This window comes from Perissodus microlepis, chromosome 22 (assembly GCF_051167445.1).
Source record: "Perissodus microlepis isolate ML-2025 ecotype Zambia chromosome 22, ASM5116744v1, whole genome shotgun sequence".
In the NCBI taxonomy this organism is placed as follows: domain Eukaryota; kingdom Metazoa; phylum Chordata; class Actinopteri; order Cichliformes; family Cichlidae; genus Perissodus; species Perissodus microlepis.
In genome coordinates, this window is record NC_140481.1 from 5,518,351 (window position 1) to 5,530,753 (window position 12,403).

The 12,403-nt window shown below is 41.7% G+C and overlaps 1 protein-coding gene across 1 annotated transcript; it reads left to right on the forward strand.

Annotated features, from left to right (window-relative positions):
• Window positions 1–1,585: 1,585 nt before the first annotated feature.
• Window positions 1,586–4,314, forward strand: marcksl1b (MARCKS-like 1b). The gene is made up of 2 exons (XM_084919752.1): window positions 1,586–1,901; window positions 2,891–4,314. The coding sequence occupies exons 1-2, from the start codon at window positions 1,815–1,817 to the stop codon at window positions 3,446–3,448; spliced, it is 645 nt and encodes a 214-aa protein (XP_084775878.1). The 5' UTR covers window positions 1,586–1,814; the 3' UTR covers window positions 3,449–4,314.
• The last annotated feature ends 8,089 nt before the right edge of the window (window positions 4,315–12,403 follow it).

Consider the following 12,403-nt stretch of genomic DNA (forward strand, 5'->3'; position numbering starts at 1 on the left):
AACATTAAAAAGTGCTGAACTCCAAGACAGCGGAGAGGTGATCTATGGGGAAACGAGTGGGTTACTGTTTTTTTTTAACTGCAAAAGAGCACGCTGGCCTTGGCGGAGCATGCGCTCCCTGAATGCCCATTTAGGTTGCGTTTATTTATATGTAACCAAGATTTTGATCTAATTGCTCTTCCAGTGTGCCTATTTCAGATAACTGCTCTGTCAATTAGTGGGATGCAGTGAATCAAACCCATGACAATCCAAAATTACTAGATTTCCACAACAGTACAGATTGTGGTAGAAGTATAACTTTTTAGAGCAAAAAGAAAAGCTGTTTAAAGGCTTATTTTAGGGCATAGTCATTTATATGGTTTGACTTGTTCTTCCGTACATGCAAAATCAATAGTCAAGTGACCTCTGAAATTAAGGCTAATTTAGCCGTGCTTCAAAAATAGAGGAATTTTAAGATGGCTATAGTGTTGCAAGAATTACTTCTTCTCGTCTTAAACTGTATTTCATGAGCTGTGTTGTGCTAGTAAAGCATAATACAGCTACCTGATGGAACTACTATTTTCTCGAGTAATTTGACTGCCCAGGGGAGACTGTGCCTGTGATTTACTCTATATGGAGGCTTTTTCATACCATAAGATGACTTCTGGAAACGTGTTGGATTTTACTGACAGTCTGACTAATTGCTGAATCAGACTGTAATTTGAGATATGTTTTCGTCTACCATCTGTACTGAGACTGAAACCAAAAGATGTCCAGTCAGAATTCCCCCACTTACGCCAGGAAGCAAAAGTGAAACAATAATGGTGCAGTGCATTACTAAATGCCATGAAATAAGACAGTGGGAATTGGAGGTGAAAGGAAAATAAATCTAGGTAAAAAAAGGGTTGTCTTTCTACTTTTTAGAGCAGTTTTCACTTCTTCTTTTTTTGGCACTTTGAGGAAAGGATCTAACAGTCAATTAATAACTCAAAAGAACTAGTTGCAGCCCTAAGGGTACTTGTGCATCCTGTGTAAATAAACTGCTACAGTGAATAGAGTTGTTATACCGTGTTCATTATTTCTCACTGCTGATTTCTTGATCAAAGCAACTTTAAGTTCAATTTATGCTATGACTGAGTGTATCAGGTGCAATGCTATTAAAGCCCGCACACACATCCAAACAAGTGGTTTAATGTTTACTATAAATATACCTCACTCTCATCTGGTAATCACCTAGATGTTCTATGAAGCTATGTGCTCCATATCTTCCCTCTGAATTATCAGCCATCATGTGAATTGAGGTAAGCAAACACACTCATACAGTAATACTCACTACAAAGAAGGAAACTACTTTTGTGTGGGAGACTTTTCTCTTATCTTTATGCTATGTCAGCATTGTTTTTTTAGTTTCATGCCTATAAAACACTGCATTTAGTAAGGCTGAATTGATTTCATTGCTGGGGGTCCACTAGAGGGGCGGGGACAATTAGGGAGTCAGAGGTGATTGGACAAAGCCGGGCTGGAGCAGACGATGATTGGCCGTTCATGAACAGGACCCGCCCACGGGTGGTGCCCTGAACCTGCTGTATGTTGAAGCGTTGCGTTCAGCGAGCTTCGAGTTTAGAGGGTCTCTCTCTATCGGGGTGGCAAGTCAGACAACGGGAACAACCGAAGGGGAGTAGCTGCTGTTTGAAGAAAAAAATTTAAAAAACACACACTTTTCACGGTTTCACCGCTGGATACGTAACTCGCTCTGGAGTTGGATTAACTTAAAACGCGCCTTTTTTAGTTTTTCTTTTTAATTTGCTTTAGAAGACCGCTACTCACCGAAGACAATGGGATCCCAGGCATCCAAGGGAGAGGTGGCCGCGGAGGCAAACGCTGCTGCCGCTGATGCTGCAGCTGCCAAAACCAACGGACAGGTAAATATACCATCTAGTGGCTCCGTATGACTACTTTATCACAGAAGGATGGCATAATAAATTGATAAAAGTTGAGTTTCTCACACGAAAACCTCGCATATAGCGGATTTGGCTAACGATGAATCGATTAAACTTGAATGTGAGGACATTTTGGGGCAAGTCAGGTGGGGCTTTGTAGCATCTTGTGCTCAGACGGTGTTCACAGAGCTCCCCCCAAAAACATATCAGTCCGCGGGGAGGGGGGCTGTTATTTGTCACGGTTTTCCCAGTTTCAAGTAAGTATGTGTTTATTTGTCACTGAGGTCGAACCGAGAACGCTTTTTGACAGTGCCAGTCACAAAAGGGGGAGGGGGCGGCTTGCTCGCACGTAGGCAGTCTACTACTCCTCCCTGAAAAGAGCCCTGTTGCCGTCTCACCGCAAATCTTGCAAATTGGTACTTTCCGAAACGTAATGTAAGTAAAATTAATCATTAATGAGATGTCAAATGTCACTAATATTCAAAACGATTAGATCATCATTAAAGGATTTTCCGTCACTCTTACCAAATAGTCTTTTTTTTGGGGGGGGGGGGTAATTTCATAAATAAATGTTTTTCTTCGGAGTTTTAAATGTTTTTCCCCTGGAAAATTATCACATTTTTCTTGGGTAAACAAAAAATAACAAATGAAGGTGTTTTCATTCGTCCATCGATGAGCTTCAGCCTCGTCTTTGTTGAGCCCGTCTGTCTGGCAACCCGGGCGGTCTGTGAGGCGCTGCCGCCGCCTATCGCCTGATTAGGGTACTGCAAGGCGTCGCCTCTTGAGCCAGACGACATGGTGGTTAATTGATGAGCGCAACGATGCTCGGCAAAGATACGAGACCTCCCCAACAGCAGTTGTTCTTGTTTGTATTTTATGTTTGTTTTTTAATTAAAAAACACAAGACTTGATAGAAAGCTGACTTATTTTGTGTCTTTTTTTCTTCTTTTTTTTTGTAACCCTTTCTACAGGAGAACGGTCACGTGAAGACCAATGGCGATGTCTCTACAAAGCCCGATGGGGATGCTGCAGCTACCAATGGCTCCGCGGAGGCCGCCAAGGAGCCTGAAGCCAGTGCGGGAGGTGACACTATCGAACCAGCGCCTGCTGCAGACGGAGAGGCTGCGAAACCGGAGGGCGAGGCTGCGGCCAAAGAAAGCACCAAAGAGAAGAAGAAGAAGAAGTTCTCCCTGAAGAAGCCCTTCAACTTCAAACTGAACATCAAGAAGAGCAAGAAGAGCGAGGCTGTGAAAGAGGAAGCGGCTGCCGCTGCCCCCTCTGAGGAGAAGCCTGCTGAGAATGGAGCCGCTGCTCCTGCCGAGGAGAAGAAGGAGGAGGTGAAGGAGGAGGCTGCTGACGCCGACGCCGCCGCTGCCTCTGCCGCCGAGGCTCCGAAGGTGGAGGAGGGGCCAGCTAAGGAGGAGGCCCCCAAGGAGGAGGCCAAAGAGGCAGCTGCTCCTGCCCCCGAGGCCACGAAACCGACAGAGGAGAGCAGCTCGACCCCCGCTCCGTCTGAAAAGAAAGAGTGATTGTACGTTTAGCTCACAATGAACTGGGTGAACTGTTTTTCAAGAGAGAGAGAGAAAATTAAGAGTATATATATATATATATATTTATATATATGTGTATATGTATACATATGTATATGGATATATGTATATGTAAATATATACACATGTATGTGAGAGACTCCTTCGACGTGCCACTTTTTTCGTCATGATAACAAGACGACAGACTAGATTCACTAGATCACTTTCCTGGTTACTGCTCGACATCTGAACCTGGACTGAGTTTTAGGCTGCGGGTTTGGTCGCTGTGCGTGGGGAGGGGGGGTTGGGGGGATTTTTAATGGCTAGCTGGCCGGCAAATGACACCATGAAGTAACGATGGATGACGATTGGAGGTCGAAGCATCTTTTCCCTTAAAAATCCACAGCTCAAGATGCCTCCTGCCGAAGGAACGACGCTAGATAAGATACTAGGACACCACAACCACTTGAAATGACTGTTAAATAGAAGAAAAAGAAATCAGAAAAGACTTGCCAACTTTTTACATTCCTATATTTTAACCCAAATTTGAAGTATTTTGTGGTGTATTATAGAGAACCATCTTAAAGATTCAGAGAAGCTATGTCTTGTTTGTTCAAAGAAAAAAAAAAGATAGACGACTTTGATTTTTACCTTACTATGAAAAAAAAAGAACACTTAAGCTTGCTATGTTCACTGTTGCGGTTTGATATGAAGCAGAGTTGTTTATCTGTCGTGTGTGAGCCTGAATCTGCTTTGTCTCTGTAAATAAATTGGATTGATTTCTGTTCTTTATTTTGCTAATGTTGACAGATGTTACTGGTTTTATTGTAAAGTTGATAATGGTAAATAAATGTTGGTTACCTGCCTGTTTACGTGTCTTCATGCTTATTTCCATCATGCACTGCTCTTGCCACGGTACAGTTGACTTAGAATCTCTTGAGCGTGTCTATCACATTATCACATTTTTAACGAGTAAACAGGCGTCCACTCGCAGTAGTCAAGCAACAGGAATTTGAGCAACACACATAAACGCCATTACACAAATAAGTCCTTAAAGAAGCAAACCTTTCCACTTGGACGTAATCTCTGGGCAGTTAATCAGAATCAGAATACTTTATTAATCCCGAAGGAAAGTTATTACAAATCTTCTTTGGTCAGTAATGTATAGAAAACTGTAACTTTGTTGCAAAGATTTCGTTCAGAGTTCTTCGAGTACCAAATTTCTCTACGAAAGCACCAAGAATAAATAAATGCAGCCGCTGTGCTGTTCCCTCCAGGTTTGACCTCAAAATATATTAAAGTGATAGTATCTCAAGTTTTAGAATCTAGAAATAATGTACCCACTCTTCCACACGTAGAGCAGTGTTACTACACGGTCTGTGGTTTGGTATAACCACTTTCATTAGTCACCACTGTAACATTATCTCTTATGCCTGAATTATGCTTGAATGGGACTTACTTTGTAACTGGAAATAGCTTTTAACGCTACACTGTAACCTTTGACATAACCTAATGTGCACCTCCTGTAATGTAAAATGTAACTAAAGATCACGTCGATGCAGCCCGCAACGACTTCAGTGGCATGGCAGGGTTAAGAGGGGTTTCCAGTTATGTTGTAAGTAAGGATGTAGATTTCCTGCAGAAGTCTGAATCAAGCTTTAGTCAGCAATTTATACTTGTTTTGTGTGTTTGTATAAATACAAAGTAATTAATGGGTTAACGTCAGGTGGCTCTAGTGACAGATTTAACCTCCTGAGACCCAAACTCATCCACAGCATGCATTTTTAATTTCTCTTTGATATTTGGGCTGATTGGGACCTGATGAATGTAAAAACAAAGAATTACCAGATTTTTTTTTTTACCTAATTTTTGTTTCTAAGAAAAATGAGAGCCATATATGAGGATATTCATTTAAAATTTCGATAGAACAGTAGCATTATAATGTTCTCGTAAGTGGATATCAGGCCCTTGTAGAGCAAAATTGACTATTTTGGTCTAAATAACCCAAAATGTGACGTCCACATATGTGGACGCCAGGTCCTAGGAGGTTAATTTACTACTACTTTACTACTCTGACCACATGAAGGACTTCATGCTATTTATAGATTCAGCCTTCTCATCTAAATCTATGGAAGAACTCTTGCTTTTGCAGAATTCCAGATTTCCATGAAATTTCACAAAATTGAAGATGTTAAAAAGGTAAAACTAAGTCTTTAAAAGCTTTCTTACAGGGTAAAGTCTGCAAACTTTCTGTTAATTTTTATAATAACATTTATACGCTGACACTGTGTGTGCATTGTGTTTATATTCCTCCTGGAATACGCGCTTCTTTTGCGGTGGAGGAACACCAAAGTAATTGCTTACGGAGCTTGCTTCTTCGACATCTTTAAGAGTTCTGAACAAATGTCTGTCCTCCTCCAGAACATCTTATGTGCGCAAACGCGCATTCCAACTTCTTATCTGGTGCGCGTCTTTTATTTTGACAGCGAATGCGTACCTGCGGACCACTTATGTGCACCCCTGTTTATATCATGGCAACCATCTGAACAAAGGTTAACATTTCAAAAGTGCTAGGAGGCATTACAAGATGGCTTTCCAGGGAGAACTTTGCTGTTGTTATTCCATTGGGAATGTTTTTTTTTTTCTAGATGTATACTTGTAATCAGATACAACCCAGTAAATCTGAACAGGTAAAGTTTTATTCTACCAATACATAATTAAGTAATAATGATCAAAAGGGAGTTTTTCCTTCCCACTGTCGCCAAGTGGTTTCTCATAGAGGGTCATCTGATTGTTGGGATTTTCTATCAGATATTGTAGAGAGAAATATTACCTTACAATATAAAGCACCTTAAGGCAACTGTTGTTGTGATTTGTTGTTGTATAAATAAAATTGAATTAAATTGAATTAATACACAAGTATGAACTACAGGGTGGGCCATTTATATGGATACACCGTAATAAAATGGGAATGGTTGGTGATATTAAAGTACTGTTTGTGGCACATTAGTATATGTGAGGGGGCAAACTCCTCAAGATGGGTGGTGACCATGGTGGCCATTTAGAAGTCGGCCATCTTGGATCCAACTTTTGTTTTTTCAATAGGAAGAGGGCCATGTTACTCATCAAACTTATTGGTAATGTCACAAGAAAAACAATGGTGTGCTTGGTTTCAACGTAACTTTATTCTTTCATGAGTTATTTACAAGTTTCTGAACACTTATAAAATGTGTTCAATGTGCTGCCCATTGTGTTGGATTGTCAATGCAACCCTCTTCTCCCACTCTTCACACACTGATAGCAACACCGCAGGAGAAATGCCAGCACAGGCATCCAGTATCCGTAGTTTCAGGTGCTGCACATCTCGTATCTTCACACCATAGACAATTGCCTTCAGATGACCCCAAAGATAAAAGTCTAAGGGGGTCAGATCGGGAGACCTTGGGGGCCATCCAACTGGCCCACGACGACCAATCCACTTTCCAGGAAACTGTTCATCTAGGAATGCTCGGACCTGGCACCCATAATGTGGTGGTGCACCATCTTGCTGGAAAAACTCAGGGAACGTGCCAGCTTCAGTGCATAAAGAGGGAAACACATCATCATGTAGCAATTTCAAATATCCAGTGGCCTTGAGGTTTCCATTGATGAAGAATGGACCCACTATCGTTGTACCCCATATACCACACCAAACCATCACTTTTATTGTTCCAACAGTCTTGGAGGGATCCATCCAATGTGGGTTAGTGTCAGACCAATAGCGGTGGTTTTGTTTGTTAACTTCACCGTTCACATAAAAGTTTGCCTCATCACTGAATAAAATCTTCTTCGTGAACTGAGGGTCCTGTTCCAATTTTTGTTTTGCCCATTCTGCAAATTCTGTGCACGATCTGGGTCATCCTTGTTGAGATGCTGCAGTAGCTGGAGTTTGTAAGGGTGCCATTTGTGAGTAGCTAATATCTGCCGAAGGGATGTTCGACTGATGCCACTCTCCAGTGACATGCAGTGAGTGCTACGCTGTGGGCTCTTGCTGAATGAAGCTAAGACAGACACTGATGTTTCTTCATTAGTGACAGTTTTCTTGCGTCCACATTTTGGCAAATCCAACACTGAACCAGTTTCACGAAACTTAGCAAGCAGTTTATGGGAGATGGGTGGTCTCGTAGGGTGTCTTGCATTGAAATCTGCTGCAATGACCCGGTTACTGCGTTCACCAGATATCAACACAATTTCGATCCGCTCCTCACGTGTTAACCTCTTCGACATGTCAATGGCTGTGAACAAAGAGAAACTTGTAAATAACTCATGAAAGAATAAAGTTACGTTGACACCAAGCACACCATTGTTTTTCTTGTGACATTACCAATAAGTTTGATGTGTCACATGGCCCTCTTCCTATTGAAAAAACAAAAGTTGGATCCAAGATGGCCGACTTCTAAATGGCCACCATGGTCACCACCCATCTTGAGGAGTTTGCCCCCTCACATATACTAATGTGCCACAAACAGGACTTTAATATCACCAACCATTCCCATTTTATTCCGGTGTATCCATATAAATGGCCCACCCTGTATTATAGGAAACCTGTAATATTAAAAAAAACAAACATATAAAACAGGACTGGTTTACTTGCATTATATTTGGCTTAATACATCCAACTATCATGCCAAATTATTTATAAATAGCTAAAAATGTAAAATGTAATATAAATTTTAACAATGTCTGGTTACATATAACTTGCAGCCCGAGGCTGTATTGACTTTGTGTTTTCCACTAATGGAAAACGACTGGAGACATCTCAGTGGGTTAAAAAAAACAAAGAAAAAAAACCCAAAACACATGTGTCTCATCATAGTATTGATGGTCCACAGCTCATTAAAAAACCAAAGCCCACTATTTCTATTCTCATTGATAAGGAAATCCCACATGGCCCAAGGTTCTACGATAATTGAGCACTCTTGACATTCTAGTGGGAGTCCGCTGACCCCTGGCTCCTCAATTAGTCCCGTGGCCCTGAGATCACTACAGCTACATCCACCCCCCGTCCCCTTCACATTCACAGTGTTCCTTCCATTAGAAGGAAGGCAACAAGGCAACCACCCTCCTGAAAATGGCAAGCTGAACACATCAGCCCTGCTCTGGGTGATCTGACCTAGTTCACATGCTGATTTGATGAGTTGAGATCTGAGCTACATTTGGTTCCAGCCTTCAAACAATTCTGAGTTATTGAAAAAAAGCCGAAACTCCCAGCTGACGAGGCGCCATGCGTCTTGTAGATTTCACTTATTAAACTTCGACAGCAGACATTTTCTTACTAATAGACAGAAGTGTGCATAAAATAATGGCAGAAGAAGCGCACTTAATTGTGTAAACCATCCACATCTGCCTACACTGTGCACGGGCACGGAAGATACAGTGAGCTACAAATTATTGATGGCTGCTCCACACGGAGTTCACCTCTCCATTGTTTGGTTTGTTCTGTACATCGTTGTTCTGTTTGCACTGCGTGATGTAGGTGAGATACTGTGACTGATCACGTCAGAGCTGCTGCATTTTTCATTCAGCACTGACAGGCTATGCAGAGATTTGGGAAGTTCAAGCCAAACACAAATGAGCGCACACCGCCATCTGGTGGCCAGTCTCAAATCCTAATCTGTTTCAGGTTTCGTCATTGAGTTTGTTATTACAGTTTTTTCTGATTGCTTAAGCACATTTTTTGTAACTATTGGCTATTTTTGCAAAACTCTACACACAAATAAGAAAACTTGTCACCCAATTATGAAAACATTGTAGTTCTCTTGCAAAAGCGAACACAGCTAGATTAACTCTTCACACCTTCGTAAAAATGGTGTTTTCGTATCAAACAGTACACACAAGCCATCGCCTACTAAGCACACAATGCGCCAACTGCACACTGATGGTATGAATACAAAACACATCTGGCTTTTGCTTTCTCTGTGTACAGATGTCAATTTGAGGTCACACTTTTGTCATAGTGTCATGTAAACATACAAGGATCCAAACTTCAAGTATTGGTGTTTATTCACACTCATCAAAACCAAGACAAAGTCAGAACACAAAATAGGAATTTCACAAAAAAAAGGGAAAAAAAAAGACAATCAGCCTACATCATGTCGTCTTTCTGGGTCCGGCCACAAAATTTCGTCCACATCGCATGCGATATCCTCCAGTCCAAGGGAAAATATCTCCTTGAATGCCGTATCCAGGCCTGACATGATGCCTGGTCAATATCTCCACATGCCTCCTCCATTGCCTGTAAAAGGGCTACCTGTTGATGAGGATGACAGTCGTACACTTTCCAGCGCCAGGCAGAGAAGAACTCCTCGATGGGATTTAAGAATGGAGAGTATGGAGGAAGGTTGAGTGCCATGAAGGATGGGTGGTCTGTAAACCAGTTGCGGACCAAAGCAACCCTATGGAAACTAACATTGTCCCATATGATGACATACCGGGTCTGCTCTGGTCTCTCAACAGTGAGCATGTCATGCAAGGTGTCCAGGAATGCAATAATGTGTGCAGTGTTGTATGGGCCTATGGTTGCATGATGGTGAACAACACCATTTTGGCTTATAGCTGCACACATGGTTATGTTACCACCACGTTGTCCTGGGACATTGATGATGGCACGGTGTCCAATAATGTTCCTGCCACGTCTCCTGGTTTTACTGAGGTTAAAACCGGCCTCATCTACAAAAAGTAGCTCATGTCCCATTGCATCTGCTTCTAGTTCCATCACTCTCTGGACAAGACAAAACAAATGCAACACATCAGGCCCATGCACAGCACTACAGTATGCACTTCCAAATTCAGAACCAATGACACTAGCTTACCTGCACATAGTCATATCGCAGTTGCTCTACACGTTCTGTGTTCCTCTCGAAAGGAACTCTGTAAATTTGCTTCATTCTTATTCTGTGGTGCGCAAGTACACGACTTAGTGCAGAAATGCTTGCACTGTGTATATTTTGAAAGATGGTGTCATTATCAATTATGCGCTGCTGTATTTCACGCAGTCTTATTGCATTATTGGCAATCACCATGTTCACTATATGGGTCTCTTGCTCTGGAGTGAACATTCTGCCTCTGCCCCCAACATCTGGACGTCTAGCAATTCTGTAAAGTAACAATTTCAGTATTTTTGCATGTATGGTACTGTTGTGTTTCTCATTAGAGTATGGCAGTGCTACAAAGTACTTACCGATTCTCATTTCGAAATGTCCTAATGATGCTTGCCACAGTGTAGCGGCTCAGTTTAGGCTGAACCCGTTGGCCAGCTTCCCTCAGGGTCATCCCATGGTTGATGACATGGTCCACTATTGTAGCTCTGATGTCATCAGTTATTCTGTTTCTTACTCTTCTTACCCTTCCTCTTTCCCCTCCTCGTCCTCTTCTTGCTCCTCCTTGTCCTCTTCCTCTAACTTCCTCTAACCCTCTTGCTTCTTCACCTCCACGTCCTCTTCCTCCAACTTCTTCACCTCCACGTCCTCTCCCTCGGCCTCCTCTGATTCTCACTCTTCTCACTCTTACTGCTCCTTCCATTGTACTCCACATAGACAGCTTACCTGTGGCCTGTTTATAGTGCTTAGGCTGATTGCAAAGTGGACTAATTATCTAAAACAGTTTTCACATGTGAAAGTGTGCCAGACAGTTGGCAAAATAGTGTTGATGATAGCCATACATGTGTATAATTTTGCTAGGAGTGTGTTGGAAATTTGGTAATTGAGTGTAAGCAGTGAGTTGTGTTTAAAGTTCTGCAAAAAGAGTGCTGTGCAGTGGATTGTAGCTACAGGTTTGCAAAGTGTGTATTACAAAATGGCAAACTGAGTGCAAAGCAGTGTTTGTGCTTTTAGTTTTGCAAACTCAGTGAGTGGTTTTGCTATAAGTATTAATAGTTTTAGGAATTGTGCTCTAAGAATCACAGTTAGGGTTAAAGCCATCAGAAAAAACTGTAGTGTTTTTACTTTTCTTTATTCAGGAAGAAGAAGAAACACTCAATGCATCATGGGAGTCCCCCAGCAGCCTACACCTATTGCAGCATAACTAAGTGAGGATTCAGGGTCACCTGATCCAGCTCTAACTATATGCTTTAGCAAAAGGGGAAGGAAAGGAAAATGATGCAGGCCAATTTTATGATTATTGCCAATTATTTTGAAGACAGCATGGTTTATGGTCATGGACCTCTGAGAGTCCCTAGACAACACATTTAATGTATTACAAAAAGTATTAAACAGAACCTTGCAACAACCTTGCAATAAGATAAAAGAGATTATTTAAAGAGATCAATAAAATGTTGGTGTAACTGGTGTGTTTATGTTAAAGGGTGGATCATACTGTGGAAGTGAGAGCTGAGCACAGACACTACCGTTCCTATTCAGGTATTTCTTCCGTGAATATCAGAGGAGAGCCATCATCTCCTAGGAAATTTTAGGCATCACCTCATTTCCTGCCTTCACGTAGATTTTTATGTAACTATTTGTAGCTTTCTGTTTCAATTTATGGTCGATATGCAATTATTTATGCATAGAAAAGTACACAAATCAATGCAGTGAGGTTCCCATGCATTTGGCATTTTCCGTTTTTGGCTTTTCAAATAATTATTCTCAACTGAAACCATTTAATATCGTTCCCTGTGTATCAACACTCTTACATGTTTACTCATCTGCCTTCAGTATATTTTTTTCCCGTTTGTTCTGGTGACCTCATTTAGGCAGGCTAGGGGGATTGGGGGGGAGTCCGTGGATTTTAAATATCGGGGGGGTCATTTCAATCCCTTCTCGAATCTACAGTAAAGCTGTTTTTCCTTGGGCAAAACCTTGAAGTAAAAGGATTCTCGACACAGGGGAAGAAGAAAAGCTCATTCTTATTTTATCAGCTCACGGACTGGTTGTTGCTGGAGATTACAGTGACCACCCTCACATTGTAGAACTGACACGG